We start from the raw sequence: 22,138 nt of genomic DNA on the forward strand, positions 1-22,138 counted from the left end.
AGAGTCCCTCCCTCCTCTGTGAGCAGGGATTTCCTGCCCCCCCCCCAATAGCTAGCAATCCAAAACAGTCCAGTGGAGCCTGAGTGGTGGGTGTTGCCTTCTGATACACTTCCGGTGATGTCAGGGAGTGTGGCATATACAAATAAGTTATGCTAATAAGTTATGCTAATGAGCTCCTGCACCTCTTTTTCTATGAAATGACCCCTGTGTTCAGCGTATGTGAAAACTCCAGGGTAATACCGAAGGGTCTCCAGGGTGTCTGCTGCTGCTCTGACCTCACATCACATCCAGTCTGCACGGCACCCTCAAACATCACAGGGGTACCAACCTACGAGTTGGCACCTGTAGTCCACCCTCCTCTTTCTGAGGGTGGCCCACCGGATGCTCCTAATCAGGGGGCACATATGGCAAATGTTGGACACATGCAATCAGTGCTCTCTCTAAGCTGTGGAGTCTCGTGAGCAAAAATTCTACTTGGTGAGCTCCTGGCATTAAAGTTGTGAGCCAGCGACTTGGTTCCTGCATAAATGAGTTTGCCCTGGAGCCACCCTTCCAGAGCTAAGACAAAAACCTGTGAGCCAGAAGCTAAAACAACTGTGAGCTAGCTCACACTAACTCAGCGTAGAGGGAACATTGCTTGCAACGTGTTTTCAGAGGTACGCTGCACCAGAACGTGGAGGTTCCATTCATTCACCGTGGCTGATAGGTGCACCCAGGATTGCCTTCTACAATTCTGTCTGATCAAGTGAGTGGCCGTCACTATACGCCATGGAACTGAGTGCCAGAACTCAACTCTGTGTTGTGTGCAGAAGTATTTCCTTTTCTCTGTTGTCCTAAACCTTCTACCCAAGAACTTTACTGGGTGGCCCAATCCCACCTGACCACAAAACAGCCTTGCCGCATGAGAAGCCACCTTGGGCAAGTTCCTGGGCCTGAGCCCTCTTCCGTTCCTCCAAAGGAGACCCTTCCTCCTCAGAGAAGTTAGCTTCCATCTTCACTGCTGGTCCCCACATCTGAAAGAGCAGGAAAGGAGATGGGTCAGAGAAGCAACGGAACAGGCCGAGGAGATGGATCCTGTCCCACTCCCAGACTTCTAACCCCTGCGTCGACCGGCATTGCTGATTCAGCCACAGGGGCAAGAATCAAGGTTGGATTGTCTTCCTAGCCAAGAAGATTCTCCATAGGTAGAAATATCTGGGAGGGAAGAAGAAGAAGAAGAAGAAGAGGAAGAGGCAGAAGAGGAGGAAGAAGAGGAGGAGGAAGAGGAGGAGGAGGAGATTGGATTTATACCCCGCCCTTCACTACCCAAAGGTGTCTCAGAGTGGCCTACAAACTCCTTTCCCTTCCCCTCCCCACAACAGACACCCTGTGAGGTAGGTGGGGCTGAGAGAGCTCTTGACAGAAACGGCTCTTTTTCAAAGACAGCTCTTATCAAAACTAGGGCTTGCCCAAGGTCATCCAGCCAGGTGCAAGTGGAGGAGCGAGGAATCAAACCCGGCTCTCCCAGATTAGAGTCCACGCACTGAACCACAACACCAAACTGGCTCCCTTATCTTAGGATAAGGTTGCTGCTTGAACTGAGCAAAGGAAACCCCCTCCCCTGCTCTGCCTGCCTCTTCTCCTCTGCCTGACTCAGGAGGAAACCTTCGGCCAGGGCCACTGCCTGGGAACTGGTCTCTGGCCCACATCCTCTGACCCAGCCCTGCATTTCCTGGGGCAGGAGAGTCAGGAACTGCTCCAGGATCACCAGGTCCAGCATCTGCTTCTTGGTGCGCCTCTCCGGCTCTAGCCAGTGCTTGCAAAGTCCATGGAGCTGGCTGCAAATCTCTCGGGGCCCATTGGCCTCATGGTAACGGAACAGCCGGAAGCGTTGGCAATGTGCATCTGAGGTCACGGTGTCCTGAGCCAGGATCTCCGTCACAGCTCTTTCCCAGAATTCAGGGCCACTCTCTGCTTGGATGGGATGGGGAACTTTCCTTGCTCTCTTGCCAGTTCCTGGTCCTTCTGGGTCCTGCTCTTCCATCTCCTTCCCCTTTGCGTGGGTTGCCTCCGACTGTGGGAAGATACCCTTAACTCATGTGACTATGAAGAGAGAGAGGAAAACATATCAAAAAAGCAGCAAGAAACCAAAAGGAAGCGATAGTGATTTCCAGGGGTCATTTTCTGCAGGAGCGGATAGGAGCGGAGCTCCGGCAGTAAAGAGCCCAGAGGGCGGGCACATGCAACAAGCTCCACCCCCTGCTCCCAGCAGCCCTCAGTCAGAGCAAGAAGCAGCCAGGTAAGTTGCAGAGCCCTCCGCACCGGCCCCCCGGTCCAAAACAGTCCAGTGGCACCTTTAAGATCAAGTTTTATTCAGGTACAAGCTCTCCCTCCTCTGCGAGGACAGATCTGCACGTTCCTCCCTCCCCAATAGCTAGCAATCCAAAACAGTCCAGTGGAGCCTGAGCGGTGGGTGTTGCCTTCTGACACACTTCCAGTGATGACAGGGTGTGTGGCATATGCAAATACGTTATGCTAATGAGTTATGCTAATGAGCTCCTGCACCTCTTTTCCTACGGAATGACCCCTGGTGGTTTCTAAAGTTATTATGCCATATAATTTTCCTAAAAAGGCAAGTATTTGAATCAAGGATTGTCCTTTATATTTGCAAAAAAATGCCCTTTATGCTATGTTTCGATGATTTTTACCTTTTACTCTTTTCCCTTGTCCCTTTTCTTTATTCTGTATTCCCTCAAAAAGTTCAAAATAAAAACTATTTTTTTTAAAAAAAAAAAAAAAAGGAAGGAAGGAAACCAAAAAGGAATGGAGCTACATCACCGGCCGTGGTCAAAAGACACCTTAAAGATCGCCCCAATGAATCAGACGGAGAGTCCTCGTTTAGTTTGCGGGTCAGGATTAATGTCATCGTGCTATATGACCTTTTTTTAGATATGCCCCTTTGGTCCTTCAGGAAACTAGACCGTCTTTATTTGGCTCCTTAAAAATCTGTGGCCGATGTTACGATCTTGGCCTCTGATGACTGCATATCGGAGTACGGGCTACTCTCAGAATAAACCAGAGCCCCGGACAAAGAGACTGGCAAGAGCTTAACCATGGCATGCTCCGGATTGCAAGACTAGATCTAATGGAAATTACAAGGGAGTCGTTACCGGCTAAATATCAGGAGAAACTTCCTAACTGTAAGAGTGGTTGAGCAGTGGAACTGTCTGCCTCGGGAGATGGTGGGTGCTCCTTTGCTGGACGTTTTCAAGCGGAGGCTGGACGACCATCTTTCGGGTATGTTGTAGGTATGTAGGGCTATCTTTCGGCTGTGCTCCTGCAGAGTGCAGGGGGTTGGACTAGATGACCTGCAAGGTCCCTTCCAACTCTAACATTCTATGATTCTATGATTCATTGAAAATACCGCCTCCATAGACTGGATGTGTTTGGCAACAGAAGAGAAGAAGAAGAGGATATTGGATTTATACCCGGCCCTTCACTACCCAAAGGTGCCTCAGAGCGGCTTACAAACTCCTTTCCCTTCCCCCTCCCCACAACAGACACCCTGTGAGGTCGGTGAGGCTGAGAGAGCTCTTTGACAGAAACTGCTCTTGAGAGAACAGCTCTGAGAGGACTTGTGACTGGCCCAAGGTCACACCAGCAGCTGTATGTGAAGGAGGAGTGGGGAATCAAACTCGGTTCTCCCAGATTAAGAGTCCACACTCCTAACCGCTACACCAGTACTTGGCAGGGGGGGGGAAGGGGCAGAAGGAGCACAAGGCCTCTCCAGGTCAGGGATTCTGCCCATGTGCAGCAGGGTGGGGCCTGCAGAAGTCCCTGCTCAGATGAGCGAAGCCGTCATGGCAGAGCATAAGGGGAGAGACCGTCTTGCAGGTAGGAGGCTCCAAGGCCATAGAGGGCTCTGTTTGGGATAGCCAGTCCTTTAAACTGAGCCCCGTAACTGCCAAGTGAAGTGACTGCAGAAGGGGAGTCATATGCATGCTCAATCTAGCAGTCGGTAATAGCCAAGTTGCGGCATTCTGCACCAACTGGAGTTCCCGAACTGATCTTGAGGGGAGACCCACGTACAGCGCGTTACAGTAGTCTAGTCACCGATGTCGCCGTGACATGGATCCAGGTGGCCAGATCCACCCTATCAAGGGAAGGCTAGCCTTACTTGGAAGGAAACCTTTTTCTGCAACGGCATTCACGTGCTTCTCCAGCGATCCTGTGGGGTCCAGTAAAACCCCTGCGAAGGTCGGCTGAACTCATCATGGAAAAGCAGAATGTCCTTCAAGACCGCCACCTTCCCAACCGTCATTACTTTGGTCTTCCTAGGAGTCCCTTTCAATTCGTTCTCTCTTAGCCATTCAACCACAGCAGCCAGGCAGCGATTCAGGACTCCCAACTGCATCCGTCACCAGGAGATTTGGATTAGGAGATTTGGCCTTAGAGCTTTACATAAAGACAGAAGAGCATTGGGGGGGGGGGTGGGGGGGTTAGGCCCTGTGCCTCCCAAATGGATAACTGATCTCCAGTGACCATTCTTTGGGTCCACGAGGAATGATTTGACCCACTGCAACCCACAGCCACCCCCATGCCTAATTCTGCCTCCAGGCACCCCAGCAAGACGGCAGGTTCCACTCAGTCAAGGGCAGCAGAGAAAGCCAGTAGGAGCCACAAGGAGGCCGGACCTTTGTCTACGTTTAGAGGAAGATCGTCCACTCAGGCCAGGAGAGCCGGTCTCCGTCCCATCGGCCACTCTGAAAACAGACTGACAGGGGTCGAAAGCGATCCAAGAAGTCCTGGAGAGTGATTGGCTCCTGCTCTCTCTCGATCTCTTGGCCTCGGAAGGGCGGAGGAGAGAGCGGGCGATCACTGGCTCCACCAATTCTCTGTGGAGATATTCTTTTCAGGAAGACATTTTTCACAGAATCATAGAAAGTTAGAGTTGGAAGGGACCTTGCAGGTCATCTAGTCCAACCCCCCGCACTCTGCAGGAGCATAGCCGAAAGACAGCCCTACAACATACCCGAAAGATGGTCGTCCAGCCTCCGCTTGAAAACGTCCAGCGAAGGAGAATCCACCACCTCCCAAGGCAGTCTGTTCCACTGCTCAACCACTCTTACAGTTAGGAAGTTTCTCCTGATATTTAACCGGTAACGACTCCCTTGTAATTCCCACCCATTAGATCTAGACTTGCAATCCGGAGCAAGAGACAATAGATCTGCTCCATCTTCTACATGACAGCCCTTCAGGTACTTGAAGTCTGCAATCATGTCTCCTCTAAGCCTTTCCCAGGCTAAACAGACCCAACTCTTTCAGTCTTTCCTCCCAAGACTTGGATTCCAACCCTCTCACCATCCTGGTTGCCCTCTTCTGGACACGCTTGAGCTTGTCAACATCTTCCTAAAACGTGGTGCCCAAAACTGGACACAGTACTCCAGGTGAGGCCTGATCATAGCAGAATAGAGTGGAACTACCACCTCCCTTGATCTGGACAGAATGCTTTTAAAGTATTTATTAAATGCCAGATAATGGAACTGAAGCTCAAATACTTTGGCCACCCAATGAGGAGGGAGCACTCACTGGAGAAGACCCTGATGCTGGGAAAGATTGAAGGTCAAAGAAGACGGGGACGGCAAAGGATGAGATGGTGAGACAGTGTCATAGATGCAACAAACATGAAATTGAGCAAACTTCAGAGGACGGGGAAGACAGGAAGGCCTGGTGGGATCTGGTCCATGGGGTCCAGAAGAGACTGTGCGACTGAACAGCAACAAGAAAAAGAACTATTTGATTTCAGCTCCCCATCAAAAAAAAAAAAAAGCACAGACAGCAGCATTTTTCTCTCTCCCGAGACTGAAAAGCTTATCCCCGCCCCCATGACTTACTTGTGAGTAAACCTTCCCAGGATCCGGGTGCAAGGCTTTTGCCGGCTGTTGCACAGCGGAAGCCCCTCCCTGGTCTTTTTCACCATTCAAAAGCAAAGCCTCCCCCCCCAAGACCTCCCCCCCCTTCCTCGCTCGGCCTCTCTAGCAAGCAGCTCGCTCCGTTTAACCCTTTCAGTGCTGCAGAGGAATGAGAAGAGCTGTCTCCGGTCCTCTCCACCAGACTCAGCGGCCGGACCTGGACCGGCCGGACTTCAGCCCGGCTGCCTTTCGCGACGCCCTCTATTGCAGCTCGACGGGGCGGCGCGGGAGTTCAGCCGTCTCAGCAAATGGGCCGGGGCGGGGGCAGAAAGAGACGGAGGCGAACTCCAGCCCGCTCCCACTCAGCCATCCGGAGCAGGTCAGGAGAAGAGATTGGATTGATACCAGTGTTCAGTGTTCCCTCTAAGCTGAGTCCGTGTGAGCTAGCGCACAGTTTTTTAGCCTCCAGCTCACACGTTTTTGTCTTAGCTCAGGAGCAAACTAATTTACGCAACAGCCAAATCACTCGCTCACAACTTTAATGCCTTATGCCAGTAGCTCACAAAGTAGAATTTTTGCTCACAGGACTCCACAGCTTAGAGGGAACATTGCACAGTGATCCCTCTAAGCTGAGTTAGTGTGAGCTAGCGCACAGTTTTTTAGCCTCCAGCACACACGTTTTTGTCTTAGCTCAGGAAGGATGGGGCTCCAGAGCAAACTCATTTATGCAGGAGCCAAATCACTCGCTCACAAATTTATTTCCAGTAGCTCACAAAGCAGAGTTTTTGCTCACAAGACTCCGCAGCTTAGAGGGAACATTGATTGATACCCCACCCTTCACCACCCGCTCACACATTTTTATCTTCGCTCAGGAAGGATGGCTCAAGAGCAAACTAATTTATGCAGTAGCCAAATTGCTCGCTCACCACTTTGATGCCAGCAGCTCACCGAGTAGAATTTTTGCTCACAAAACTCTGCAGCTTAGAGGGAGCATTGCTCCCCACAACAGATGCCCTGTGAGGGAGGTGGGGCTGAGAGAGCTCTTTTGAGGACTGCTCCTGAGAGAACAGCCCTGAAAGAACTTGTAACCAACCCAAGGCCACACCAGCAGCTGCAGCTCCCAGATTAGAGTCCCTGCTCCTAACCACTACACCAACTGGTCAGTACTTGGATGGGAGACCACCATGGAAGTGTCAGAAGGCATCACCCACCGCTCAGGCTCCACTGGACAATTTTGGATGGCTAGCTATTGGGGAGGGGAAGACATGCAGATCTGTCCTCACAGTGGAGGGGAGAGCTTGTAGCTGAACAAAACTTGCTCTCAAAGGTGCCACTGGACTGTTTTGGATTGCTAGCTACGGGGGGACACACACACAGATCTGCCCTCACAGAGGAAGGAGAGCTTGTACCTGAAGTCGGGATGGGGGCTCTGCAACTTACCTGGCTGCTTCTTGCTCCTCGTGGCCTGACTGAGGGCTGCTGGGAACAGGGGGCGGGGCTTGTTGCATGTGCCCGCCCTCTGGGCTCCTTACTGCCAGAGCTCCACTCTTGTAGGAAATGACCCCTGGTTGGGGCGAGGGAGAGATTGACAACTGAGGAGGGGGCCGAGGCAGGGAAATGGCCCCAAGGTCAGTGGGACCTGCAAAAGTGTACATTTTCTTGTCCACACGGTGAACAAAGGTGCTTTCGTAGAAGGTTCCAAATCAAAATTGGGACATTGTGGCCAAATTGGGGAGGGGGAGCCCAGGTGTGCGATTTGGCAATAGGGTCATGTGGATGCTACGAAAATCCATCTTTTGGGAAGCAGCCTCAGAGCAGGAAGATTCAAGTCCAGTAGTGGACTGGAGCCCAACAAGAAACCGAAGTCTTGAATCTGGCTGTTCTGCTGGAGGCAAACGGGGCGACCCTCGGAAACAGCCTAGGAAGAGTTTTCTCTTTGGAAAGTCACCATTTGTGAAATGCAATCCTGCGGTGCTCTTTACTGGCAGGCAATAGGATTCCCCAGGCAACTTTTCCTAAATTTTACATTTGTCACTCCTGAAGATGCTTTTTTTGTCCCTGAAGTAGCTTTTTTCATAAGAAGAGCCCTGCTGGATCCAACCAATGGTCCACTTAGTCCAGCATTCTGTCTAATACAGTGGCCAACCAGTTCCTCTGCAGGGCCAATAGCAGGGCATAGAGGCCAAGGCCTTCGCCTGATGCTATCCCCTGGCTTTTGGATTCAGAGGATTAGTGCTTCTGAATGTGGAGGTTTCCCTCAGTCACCATGGCTAGTAGCCATTGATAGATTTAGCCTTGATGAATCTAATCCCATAATAACCCTCTGTGTAAAGAAATATTCTTCATAGGGAAGGTGCTCCAATCAATCGTCTCGGTTGCCCTCTTCTATGCTTTCCCCCTCTCCACAATGTCCTTTTTGAGATATGGTGACCAGAACTGTACAGTATTCCAAATGAGGCCACACCATAGATTTATACAGGGGCGTTATTCCTTTCCTAACAGTCCCTAACATAGAATTTGCCTTTTTCTCCGCTGCAGCACACCGGGCTGACACTTTCATTGAGCTATCCACTGTGGCCCCAAGATTTTTTCCCCTCTCGATACCAGCAAGTTCAGAGACCCCATTAGGCTATACATGAGGTTGGGATTTTTTTTTTTGTCCCAGTTTGCATCACCTTACACATACCAACACTGAACTTCATTTGCCACATTGTCACCCTATTAATTACCCAGTTTGTGGAGGTCCTTTTGGAGCTCTTCATTGTCAACCATTGTTTTTACCAACCTGGACAACTTGGGTGTCATTTGCAAACGTCTTCAGTCCCCTTTTTCAATTGGACTCACAACCTTCCCCTGCACATCTGGGGCTGGCAGAGATCAACAGCTGATGGTGCGTCGTTTTTTTCCTCACTGTAAAATTTATTTTCAACAGTTCTGCATTTGCCCTCGCTCTTTGGCTTAACGTTATGAAGGCTTTTCATAGCACCTTATTAAAATAAAGGGTTTTGTTCTTCAATGAAACTGAAGCTGAAAGGAAACGCCAAATCTGATGTTCCCTCCAATGGAAAAGCAGGGAATTACATAGCCTACGGTCCATGGGGTTTTCTTGGCAAAAATACTGGAGTGGGTTGCCATTTCCTTCTCCAGGGAATCACGCTTGGTCTTTGGCCACCAAATGAGACTGGAGCCCTCACTGGAGAAGACCCTGATGCTGGGAAAGATTGAAGGTCAAAGAAGATGGGGACGGCAAAGGATGAGATGGTTGGACAGTGTCATCGATGCAACGAACATGAAATTGAGCGGGCTTCGGAGGACGGCGGAAGACAGGAGGGCCTGGCGTGATCTTGTCCATGGGGTCGCGAAGAGTTGGACTCGACTGTGCGACTGAACAACAACAACATAGCCTACATATCACATGCCGTCACGTTGCAGAACCCACAGGGTGCAGGTGTCAAAGTCATCTGTTATGAGGGCCAGATCTGACATAAATGTCACTTTGTCAGGCTGGGCCATGCAGGTCATAAAAGGTAATGCCAAGTACTGGAGATATAAACTTTATAAGGGACACAGGCAAACCCAGTTAAGATTATTATTTTTTTACTCAAAATACAAACATGCTTAAAACATTAACACTCTTACAATATTTGCTGATTGTATCTCCCCAATGTCTGCCCTTCCACCGCCCATTACTCATCACCACTGGGACAGTACACAGGGACATAATGCACAACCTCTGTCATATGGCAATAATGGTAAGGACCAGCTGCTTGCGGGCCAGATGAGCAGGGTTCCCTCTAAGCTGAGTTAGTGTGAGCTAGCTCACAGTTTTTTAGCCTCTGGCTCACACATTTTTGTCTTTGCTCAGGAAGGATTGGCTCCAGAGCAAACTAATTTATGCAGCAGCCAAATCGCTCGCTCACAACTTTAATGCCAGTAGCTCACAAAGTAGAATTTTTGCTCACAAGACTCCTCAGCTTAGAGGGAACATTGCAGATGAGAGCCCCTGGATTGGCCGGTTCCAGCCCAAAGGCTGTATGTTTGACATCCCCGCTAGTGATTAAACAGAGTTAGTTTGGCGAGGATGTCGGTGGAACACGTCTGAAGCTTACAGCTGGATAAACTCCCCGTCGGCTGCGAAATGTGTGCGATTTAAAGATATATGTTGTCCTCCCTTACCCCTATCATTGTTAGTCCCTTGTGAATACATGAGTTACTGTAAATCGCTGAGAGCCAGCAGCTCTGCAAGGATTGAGCGATTAATATATCAAAAGATTATTATTATTATTATTGCCTTCTTCTGCAAAGCCTTCCTTGGTGGCCTTCCATCCAAGTACTGACCCTGCTTAGCTTCTGAGATCGGGTGAGATCGGGCTATACTATATCATTCTACATCCTAGCCTCCCAAGTACATCAAGTTAAAATAAATGTTTAAAAGGACTCATGAAAGGGTGATTAGCCCCTTACATGACACTTTTGATAGAAGTGACAGAGGAGGAGAAATAAAACTTTTGAACCTGAACACGTGATTGTCCTCCAAATAAAACAATTGGACCCTAAAGCAATTGTGCAAGTGAGTAACTATACTAGATGGACTAGAATACTGCCATAAAAATCTCTTTCTTTCTTTCTTTCTTTCTTTCTTTCTTTCTTTCTTTCTTTCTTTCTTTCTTTCTTTCTTTCTTTCTTTCTTTCTTTCTTTCTTTCTTTCCGGAATATGGGGTCGTGGAAGAAGATATCAAAGCTTGGAAGACTTCATCTGCGATTCACGGAGAGGCGATAACATGTGCTGCAGGTGGTCGGCCAAGTGATCAGCTGCTGCCGAGGCCTCTTGAGAATAGTAAATCTGGAGGAGATGCAGCCTCATTGGCTGATAGCCTAGGAGGCGTTTTGATGGCTTCTCAAGACTCAGAATATGAAGAGCCACAGGTTAGAGAGAATAATGCTTTTGGTTCAGAGATGCAGATGGGAATTGAGAGTCGTGTTGGCCGAGCAGTTGAGGAGGTGGCCAGAGAGAATGTTCTTGCAGACCAAGAAACCCCTTTAGAAATGCCTCTTCCAGATCTTCCAGCTGAGAGAAAACTGTACTGGATTACAGAAGAAGATTCGACCATGGTCTTAACTGTGGAAATACAGCCTGAAGCCTCCCAGGAGACGGAGGAGGTCCACAAAAGCAGTGAAACATATGGCCATAGACCATTGGAAGGGACAATAACTGCCACAAAAATCTCAAAGCAAGTTTATAAGAATCAAGACAGCAGCTGTTCATAATTCCAGAGCAAGAAATCTCCTACTGCATCAGTTATACTAATGAACTATCAAGGTTGAGAGGTGGTTCTGTACTTTTGGTACTTTTTCTGAGCAGGAATCGAACTTTAAAGAGGTTATGAAAATACATAATACATAAATATTAATACATATGATTAAAATCATGAATATGTGACATATCTCCTCTTCCCCATGTGCGTCCTTTGGTGGGAAGTAAGGTGTACACTCTGATGGAACTTTTTTCCACACTGCAGGCATTCGTATGGTTTCTCCCCTGTGTGAATTCTTTGATGGGAAGTACAACTGTCAATCCGACTGAAGCTTTTCCCACACTCCAGGCATTTATATGGTTTCTCCCCTGTGTGAGTTCTTTGATGGGAAGTAAGTCTTTGTTTGTCACAGAAGTTTCTTCCACAATCCAAGCATTTATATGATTTCTCCCCTGTGTGAATTTTCTGATGACGACAAAGGTGTGAACTCTGAATGAAGCTTTTCCCACACTCCAGGCATTTATATGGGTTCTCACCTCTGTGAATTTTTTGATGTACGGTAAGGTGTCCACTCTTCCTGAAGCTTTTTCCACATTCCAGACATTTATGTGGTTTCTCCCCTGTGTGGATTCTTCGATGGGAAGTGAGACTGGACTTGTGACTGAAGGTTTTCCCACACTCCAGGCATTTGTATGGTTTCTCCCCTGTGTGAACTCTTTGATGGGAGATGAGGTAATATTTTCTTCCAAAACTTTTTCCGCACTCCAGGCATTTATATGTTTTCTCCCCTCTGTGCATCCTTCGATGAGAAGTAAGGTCATCACTGTGACTGAAACTTTTCCCACACTCCAAGCATTTGTATTGGTTTTCCCCTGTGTGAATTCTTTGATGGGAAGTAAGACTTCCATTGTGACTGAAGCTTTTTCCACACCCCAGGCATTTGTATGGTTTCTCCCCTGTGTGAGTTCTTCGATGGGAGATGAGGTAATATTTTCTTCCAAAACTTTTTCCACACTCCAGGCATTTATATGGTTTCTCCCCTGTGTGAATTCTTCGATGGGAAGTAAGAGTGGAACTGTCAGTGAAGCTTTTCCCACACTCCAGGCATTGGTATGGTTTGTCCCCTGTGTGACTTCTTTGATGGTAAGTAAGACCAGAACTTTGACTGAAGCTTTTCCCACACTCTGGGCATTTGTATGGTTTTTCCCCTGTGTGAATTCTTTGATGGGCAATGAGGTAATATTTTCTTCCAAAACTTTTCCCACACTCCAGGCATTTATATTTTTTCTCCCCTGTGTGCATCCCTTGATGGGAAGTAAGGTCTTCACTGTGACTGAACCTTTTCCCACACTCCAAGCATTTGTATGAGTTTTCTGCTGTGTGAATTCTTTGATGGAAAGTAAGGCTTCCATTGTGACTGAAGCTTTTCCCACACTCCAGGCATTTGTACAATTTCTCCCCTGTGTGAATTCTTCGATGGGAAATGAGGTAATATTTCCTTCCAAAACTTTTTCCACACTCCAGGCATTTATATGGTTTCTCCCCTGTGAGAACTCTTCGATGGGAAGTAAGAGTGGAGCTGTCAGTGAACCTTTTCCCACACTCCAGGCATTGGTATGGTTTCTCCCCTCTGTGAGTTCTTTGATGGTAAGAAAGACCGGAACTTTGCCTGAAGCTTTTCCCACACTCCAGGCATTTGTATGGTTTCTCCCCTGTGTGGCTTCTTTGATGGGAAGTAAGGTGCACACTGTGGTGGAAGCTTTTCCCAAACTCCAGGCATTCGTATATTTTCTTTCTGTTACACATCCTTCGTTGAATATTAATAACTGATATTTCAGTGAAACTTTTCTTGCTTGCAGTGCACTCAGTCCTGTTGTCTCCTTGACATATTCTTGGTTGTAAAGAGTCACCCCCTTGTAAAAGACTGGAATTACTCCTGTTATATGAGTGTTTTCCCTCCTCCTTACTCGATGCAGCCAAATATTCAAGCTTCTCTTTCACATCTGAATACGAAGCCTCTTTATCCATCAATCGGCATTCTTCTGCTTCAGTCACTGACTGCCGCACTTCTCCAGCTGAAAGAAAAGGATACCTGGTGTCATGATACGACACTTTCCACAAATACCTAGTTTTGAGTCCAGTAGCACCTAAAGACTAAGAAGTTTTCCGGCGATAAGCTTTTGAGAGTTAAGTTTCCCTTTGTAGTATTTAATTCAGAATGGAGATCTCTCAGTCTTTATATCCCAGTCAGAGGGTGGGAGAAGGCTTACCAAGTACTTACCGAGAATCAGCGGGGGACACATACTTCTTCTCAGGACCATTCCCGCACGGAAAACAGATGCGCCGCACCATGCCATTGCCAGGAGACGCTCTGGCAATGGGGCTGGAAACTCGATGGTACCGGGAGGGGTGTTGCAGGAACGGAACTCAAGATGTAATTGTAATTAGATCAGAACAAAGGGGAAATGCCTAGGAGCAGAAAAGATCTCAGGTGAAAAGGGACTGGCAAGCTGTACAGAAAAGCCCTTTTTCCTGTTTCAGTGGCTACATGAAATCTTGGTTCGGGCTTTGAAAGAGGCCTACATAGAAACTTTTCCCTAGAGACATAGATAAGAAGAGGTGCTGTGACCTTGGTAGATTGCTTTCAGCTGGCTGGGAAGCAACCAGCCCAATTATTTTTTGAACCTAAATGTTTGACCCGGAGGGGTTGGCGTTTGTGACACAAGCACCCTGGCCTGAAACCGCCTCCCAGAGTGGACAATGATGAACTAGACTTGGCATAAGGGCTATAAGAGTAGGCAGAAGGAAACTGCCTCTTGCCCTGGACTGAAGGTGTACAAGCATCATTTCAGCATCCACAATTCATCCAAACTAGGGTTACCAAGTACCTACCGCGAATCGGCGGGGGGCACATAGTTCTTGGCGGGAACATTCCCGTGGGGAAAACACACACGCTGCACTATACTGTCGCCCAGATGTGTCGTAGGCACATAGCCGGGCGACGCTCTAGCAATGGGGCTGAAAACTCGATGGTATCAGCATAGTGCAACGCGGGTGTGTTACAGGCGGGAATGCTCCGGCAGGAAAGCATGTGTCCCCCACCGATTCGCGGTAGGTACTTGGTAACCCTAATCCAAACTCTTTATAGGGAAAATTCAAACTGTGAGTTTAAACAAGACCACAGAAATTCACCAGTCATCCCAAGGAAGCGCAGGCAACACACAGTCCCAAGACGGATATCTAAGCCGCTACCTGCCAATCCCTCCTCTTCATCATGGCCCAGGAGAAACAGCCCTTCCTCTTCTTCCAGCCAGGATATGAGGTCAGGTTTGGAAATCAGAGGTCCTGTTTATCAAGAAAATACACAATCGTACAAAATTAGACCTGTGTGCCCATATATTCAACAATTCCAAGCGAAATCGACTGTCCCTCCAGAAAAAACACAACAGGCAAATAACAGGAGTGGGTTGCAGGACAGTTTGGGGTCAAGACTCAGCCCTCTTTTGTTATCCAGAGACTCTGTAGCAGCACGGATATGTGGCCATGCACACATGTGATGCACGAGTCATGCCTGTGTAACCCCTTAGCCATATTGGAATCACACAGTCGGAGTCCCAACGAGTTAGATGAAGATCTGTTTAATGCACTGAAACAGGGAATACAGAGCAGAGTGCCTTAGCACTTAGCAATTCCAAAGCTGTATTCTGCCATAACCAGGCAGGGCAGAAGGTCTTATACCCCAAATGACATCACATATAGCTTATACATTAATGACTGTGTGACCCCTTAGCCGAACTGGAATCACACAGTCGGAGTCCAACGAATTAGATGAATATCTGTTTAATGCATTGATGTCATTAATGTATAAACTATATGTGATGTCATTTGGGGTATAACAGCTTCACATGTACACCCAATTCTGGGCCTCTTGGGACCTCAGCCTCTCTATGCTTTTAGAAGGTGCTTTCTTGCAAGGGGGTCTCCAGAAAGCTCATTTTGCATTTTAAAGGATTTGGCCCATTATTTCCTCCAAGTCTGATCAAGGTCCTTCTTCCTCTTGGGCCTTTCGGCACCTCTTCTCTGGGAATGAAAACAAGGTGAGGCGGGGGACCTTAAACTAAACCTCTTTCTTTCTTGTGGGGCAGACTGAGTCTCTAAACTAGAGGGGTGCTGGCATAAAACTGGCACTGGCAGTTCTGTCCCTCTTCTCTGCCAAGCTGAGACAGAAAGGCCAGGTGAGAACTAAAAGGACAGAAAAGACAGCAGAGTTCCTTCCGCAGTCACATCTCAGGCCAACTCGGGCCAGGCCCAGGCTGGAGGGAAGCCCCCTGCTTAGACCGCCCCACCATCTCCAGACCAGGCCTCCCCCGGCACCTCTTCTGATGCTGTGACAGACTATAAGGCTTGTCGGTAAGCAGCAGGGAAGCAAGAGATCTGCTAGGTCACATGACTAAGAGTGGTGGAGGCAGGTTGTTCGGAATTCTCAGGGAGACTGAAGGGAAAAAAAGAGAAAGTTGAGAGTTGGTGAGTGAGCCCGAGAGCTCAGGAGGGAGAAGGAACCTAGGAAGCTGAGTGAAAAAAGCAAGTGACCAGTTTGAGGAAAATTGGGGCTAGAAGAGGACGCTCACTACTAGTCCCCTCTGGAGAGAGTGGGTAGTGATATGAAAGGAGAAATGGAAGAACTCCTTAGTATTAACAAAGCTCCACACACAAGTGACCAGTTTGAGGAAAATTGGGGCTAGAGGACGCTCCCTACTGGTCCCCTCTGGAGAGAGTGGGTAGTGATATGAAAGGAGAAATGGAAGAACTCCTTAGTATTAACAAAGCTCCACACACACTTCTCCGAGGGAACTTGTGAAGTGGTTAAGGGAAAGGCCGAGAATAGCTAGAATGGCCTCACCGGTCAGTTGAGCGAGCCAGGTGGAGAGTCTTCTGTGTAATCACAGTTAGTAACAGGAGAAGTGGGATACCAATTGGTCTTGTAGGACAAGGGATCAGAGAATGTGATTTATGAATGTGATTTTTGACATTTCCCTTGACAGGTAGAATGCTAGCTGTCACTGTGCCTTAATAAGCATTTAGTCTAGACAGAAGAGATTCAGAATAGAATTACTTAAGAGTATTATTTTAATTATTAAAGGCCCTTTTTAGATAGATTCAGAAAGTACTGGAATGGAATGTACATTTTGAAATTATGAGTTCCCCAGCTGAAGGACGTCTGAAAGCAAAGTTATGAGATGGAAAGATTCTGAATGTTCCCAAAACAATATCTTTCTTTACAGAGCAGAGCATCTGGCCCCAGGAAGTCTGCCAAGAGCTACGTTTCATGCATTTTATCAGGAAAGTCCCAATTTTTAGGTTGAAACAAATAAATCAGGAATGATGCCAAAAGAAGGCCTCTTTGTTCACTGATGTTCTCCGCTGTTCTGGGGCTAGATAAGCAGACGTAATTACTGACACTTATGATCAATGTGGAGCTGCGGTGGCTCAAGTGGTTAAGACGCTGAACTGCAGGCTGCGGAAGGACGGTAGTTCCGCAGTTCGAGACTCGAGTGTGCCGCATGACGGAGTGAGCTCCCGTCCTCTAGTCCCAGCTCCTGCCAACCTAGCAGTTCGAAAGCAAGAAATTGCAAGTAGATAAATAGGGACCACTTCGGTGGGAAGGTAACAGCGTTCCGTGCGCCTTGGTGTTTAGTCATGCCAGCCATATGACCACGGAAACGTCTTCGGACAGCGCTGGCTCTTTGGCTTTGAAACGGAGATGAGCACCGCAACCCTAGAGTCGGATTCGACTGGCTTTCGAGCAAGGGAACCTTTACCTTTTTATGATCAATGTAGAGGTATGCCAATAGAGAAGTGCCAGCTCAAATGGTGCTCTGATGATGATACCTGCTAGATACCAATTAGGGATTTCTTCCTGTGTAAATGTCATGATGTCATTTGGGGTATAAGATCTATTGCCTTTCCTGGTTGGGGCAGAATGCAGCTTGGTGTTACTGGGTGCCAAGGTATCCAGTCCTGTATTTCCTGATTATTGCAATAAACAGATATTTGTCCAACTCCCTAGACTCTAACTGTATGTTCCTCATTCAACTCCAGGAGCACACAGGGTACAGATTTGTGCATCAGTCTCAATGTACCAGAGACAGTATGTGTCCAAGTCAGAGTTGGATAACTCCTGCATATGTTACACAGTCTATCCTGTGTAAAATATCCCGCTATGCTTATGTGAATAAAGAGTTGTGCAGTTCGCCATTAAAAAGCACTGGTACCTGACTTCTTGAGAAGAGTTCATATCTGGCCGATTATATACCCCCACCCACAGGAGGTATAAAACTGAAGGGACTTGTTAGCCTAAACAGGTTATCCCGAGAAAGAACTGGTTATCAGTCATAACCTAGTCAGAGCACGAGACCAGATTCAACCAGCCGATCGGTCACGTTACAGGCAATGTTCCCTCTAAGCTACGGAGTCCTGTGAGCAAAAAGTTCTACTTTGTGAGCTACCGGCATTAAAGTTGTGAGCGAACGATCTGGCTACTGCATAAATTAGTCTGCTCCAGCAGCCCTCCTTCCTGAGCTAAGACAAAAATGTGTGAGCCAGAGGCTAAAAAAACTGTGAGCTGGCTCACGCTAACTCAGCTTAGAGGGAACACTGGTTACAGGTGCCCTCTCACTTGGCTTCGGCACAGAAGTGTCAGGCAGGGGCTCCCCCTCTGTGCAAGGAGAGCACAGGAGGACCCTCCCCACCTCAGAGGGAGGATCGCGGAGGGGGGCAGAGACCAGGCACAGGGACCAGGGCAGGCAGCCTGACACCACGTCCCTCCTCCTGCAGGGCTCCCTTATGGTCACTCCGCACTGCAAGAGGGAGAGAAGGCTCCTCCTCACCCAGAGAGGCCACGTTCCTAAAATTCTCCAGCATGACCTCCTTGTAGAGCGCTCTCTGGGCCGGGCGCAGCAGGGCCCACTCCCCCCGGGTGAAGTCCACGGCCACCTCCTCGAAGGACACCCCGGCCTGCAAGGAGGAGAAGGAAGCGTCTCTTTACATCACTGGACAGCTGGCCCACGAGGGGGAAGCCAGAAATGGAGAGAGTTAGCCAACAGGGGAAGAGCACCACGAAGAAGTGACGAGAAGAACCCCCCGGGGGACATCTCCCCTCCCCCAGCCCTCCCTAGGAGCATCTTGGGACTAAAGAGGCTGTCCCCAGTGGGGCTAGCTGCCTTGTGGGGAAGAGGCCAGAGATGTCCAGGTGATAAAGGACTAAAGAGGTTTCCGTGGGAAATTCAATGTCGTTATGGAGACATCTGGAGTTGGGCCGAATCAACAGTAATGTTCTAGTTGTCCTGCTTCTGTGCAGAAACCATCCAAGACAGGGTGTGACCGTTTTCCTGCCTTCCCAGTGGGGAACACCAGAATCAACGGGACAGCTGGCCCACGAGGGGGAAGCCAGAAATGGAGAGAGTTAGCCAACAGGGGAAGAGCACCACGAAGAAGTGACGAGAAGAACCCCCCGGGGGACATCTCCCCTCCCCCAGCCCTCCCTAGGAGCATCTTGGGACTAAAGAGGCTGTCCCCAGTGGGGCTAGCTGCCTTGTGGGGAAGAGGCCAGAGATGTCCAGGTGATAAAGGACTAAAGAGGTTTCCGTGGGAAATTCAATGTCGTTATGGAGACATCTGGAGTTGGGCCGAATCAACAGTAATGTTCTAGTTGTCCTGCTTCTGTGCAGAAACCATCCAAGACAGGGTGTGACCGTTTTCCTGCCTTCCCAGTGGGGAACACCAGAATCAACGGGAAGGATCCTCTGAGCATTACGAAGGAAAAGAAAGCATCCTTACCAGGGGTCATTTCCTGCAGGAGCGCACAGGAGCGGAGCTCCGGCAGTAAAGAGCCCGGGCGGCAGGCACATGCAACAAGCCCCGCCCCCTGCTCCCAGCAGCCCTCAGTCAGAGCAAGGAGGAGCCAGGTAAGTTGCAGAACCCCCCGCACCAGCCACCCTGGTCCAAAACAGTCCAGTGGCACCTTTAAGACCAAGTTTTATTCAGGTACAAGCTCTCCCTCCTCTGCCAGGGCAGATCTGCACGTTCCCCCCCCCCCAATAGCTACCAATCCAAAAGAGTCCAGTGGAGCCTGAGTGGTGGGTGTTGCCTTCTGACGCACTCCCGGTGATGTCAGGGGGTGTGGCATATGCAAATAAGTTATGCTAATGAGTTATGTTAATGAGCTCCTACACCTCTTTTTCTACAAAATGACCCCTTATCCTTACTATCTGTTACGCGTCTCCCTAATAATCTCTCCCCCCCCCCCCCCCGACCTGTACTGGCCGGGCTGGGGGATTTCCCCCCCCGGTACCTGAGCTGGCTGCATGGTGGCTCTTTTCCCTTCAGCGCACAGAGGAGATGGCGGAGGAGGCATCCGGAGTGTCCTTTCCACTCTTGCCTGTGAGGGAGAGAAAGAAAGAAAGAGAGAAAGAGAGAGAGAAAGAGACACAGAGAGAGAAAGAGAGAGAGAGAGAGGGAGAGAGAAAGAAAGAGAAAGAGAGAGACACAGAGAAAGAGAGAGAAAGAGAGGGAGAGAGAGAGAGAGAGAGAGAGAGAGAGAGAGAGAAAGAAAGAAAGAAAGAAAGAAAGAAAGAAAGAAAGAAAGAAAGAAAGAAAGAAAGAAAGAGGGAAACCTGTTTTGCTCCATGTGTATTAACAATCTCTAGACTGGATTCAAGGCACAATTCAAGATACTGGATTTGATCCTTCAAGGCTCAGGATTATGGAGAAAGCAAGAGAGTACCAGAAAAATATCTACTTCTGCTTCATTGACTATGCTAAAGCTTTTGACTGTGTGGATCACAACAAACTATGGCAGGTCCTTAAAGAGATGGGAGTACCAGACCACCTCACATGTCTCTTGAGAAACCTGTATAAGGGCCAAGAAGCGACAGTTAGAACCGGATATGGAACAACTGATTGGTTCAGCATAGGAAAAGGAGTACAACAAGGATGTATATTGTCACCTTGCTTATTTAATATATATGCAGAGTACATCATGCAAAATGCTGGCCTGGATGAATCACAAGCGGGAATTAAGATTGCTGGGGAAAAGATCAACAACCTCAGATATGCAGACGATACCACTCTAATGGCAGAAAGTGAAGAGGACCTAAAGAGCCTCCTGCTCAGAGTAAAAGAGGAGAGCGCAAAAGTGGGCTTGAAGCTCAACATCAAAAAAACTAAGATCATGGCATCCGGCCCCATCACTCCTTGGCAAATAGAAGGGGAAGTCGTGGAAGTAGTGACAGACTTCACGTTCCTGGGATCCCAGATCACCGCAGACTGTGACTGCAGCCATGAAATTAAAAGACGCCTGCTCCTTGGGAGGAAAGCGATGGCGAACCTAAACAGCATGATAAAAAGTAGAGACATCACCCTGCCAACAAAAATCCGCATGGTCAAAGCAATGGTATTCCCAGTAGTCATGTATGGCTGCGAGAGCTGGACTATAAGGAAGGCCGAGCGCCGAAGAATAGATTCTTTTGAACTATGGTGCTGGAGAAGACTCTTGAGAGTCCCTTGGACTGCAAGAAGAACAAATCAGTCAATCCTCAAAGAAATCAACCCTGACTGTTCCCTGGAAGGCCAGATAATGAAACTGAAGCTCAAATACTTTGGCCACCAAATGAGAAGGGAGCACTCACTGGAGAAGACCCTGATGCTGGGAAAGATTGAAGGTCAAAGAAGACGGGGACGGCAAAGGATGAGATGGTTAGACAGTGTCATCGATGCAACAAACATGAAATTGAGCCAACTTCAGAGGACGGCGGAAGACAGGAGGGCTTGGCGGGAGATGGTCCATGGGGTCGCGAAGAGTCGGACTCGACTGTGCGACTGAACAACAACAAACTCTCCCCTCAACCGGCCATTCTATAAGGGGGGGCAGTCCTACCTTCCTTATTCATCCATTCCCTCATCCCCTCGCAAACTCTGCCAGTCCGTTCCTGGGAGATGAGTCCTTGCCTGAAGCCACACCCCTCCCTCCTCCCCTCTGAGGGAGGCCAAGAACCTCCTGCCCGCCCCCACCCCCCCAGCTTTTGGAAGAATGTGCTGGGAATGAGGTGGGAAACCCCTAACGGGATGGGACGGAGTTCCTGACGCCAGCTTGGAATTAATTTCTCCCCGCACACAGAAAACTAGCCCTGCAGGGGAAAAGGTTTTGGCAGTCTCTGCCTGGGCTGTCCGTGGTGCTTTTGTGTAGCAGGGAGATCTCAGCAGCGGGAAGCCCCCCCCAACACGTGTTCCTCCGCCTGCGGTCTCAAGGGAAGCTGCCCTGAATCCACACCTGGACAAAGCAGGAGAAAAGCGTGCAGATGAGTCCTGCCCGCTCCATCAGCTCACGCCTCCACCACAGGGGGCAGGTTTCCCTGCATTCTGTCTGCACCTGACTCCCTGCAGTTCCCCTCACACACCAAACACTGGACCCTTCCAGCCTTTATAAGGGAGGGCTTCTCATGTCCTGGCCCCACTGCTGGAGCTCCTGATGGCACCTGGTATTTCTGGCCACTGTGTGACACAGAGTGTTGGACTGGATGGGCCATTGGCTTGATCCAGCGTTGGCTTCTCTTATGTTCCTATGTTATGTTCTAATTCTATATTATTATATCGATATAGCCCGATTGATATATTGATATATTGAGCTGCGGTGGCTCAAGTGGTTAAGAAGGGTATTGAAAACAGATCAGCCAATATCATAATGCCCCTCTATAAATCAATGGTGCAACCTCATTTGGAATACTGTGTGCAGTTCTGGTCACCACACCTTAAAAAGGATATTATAGCTTTGGAAAAAGTGCAGAAAAGGGCAACTCGATTGATAAAAGTGTTGGAACACTTTCCCTATGAGGAAAGGTTAAAGCGCTTAGGGCTCTTTAGCTTGGAGAAATGACGACTGAGGGGAGACATGATCGAGGTTTGTAAGATTATGCATGGGATAGAGCAGGTAGGGAA

General features: G+C 48.7%; 1 protein-coding gene across 1 annotated transcript in view; it reads right to left on the reverse strand.

Annotated features, from left to right (window-relative positions):
• The window catches only part of LOC107106876 (zinc finger protein 208-like), a gene marked incomplete at its 3' end in the record, with an annotated part of 164,047 nt that overhangs the window by 6,082 nt on the left and 135,827 nt on the right, over positions 1 to 22,138 (reverse strand). Inside the window, exons 2-3 of the mRNA XM_015407092.1 lie at positions 11,333 to 12,905; positions 878 to 1,013 (exon numbers count right to left, since the gene is read on the reverse strand). Coding sequence (XP_015262578.1) covers positions 878 to 1,013; positions 11,333 to 12,905 — 1,709 coding nt within the window. The remainder of the gene's footprint in view (positions 1 to 877; positions 1,014 to 11,332; positions 12,906 to 22,138) is intronic.

This window comes from Gekko japonicus, unplaced genomic scaffold, assembly GCF_001447785.1.
Source record: "Gekko japonicus isolate JY-2015 unplaced genomic scaffold, Gekko_japonicus_V1.1 scaffold2714, whole genome shotgun sequence".
NCBI lineage: Eukaryota > Metazoa > Chordata > Lepidosauria > Squamata > Gekkonidae > Gekko > Gekko japonicus.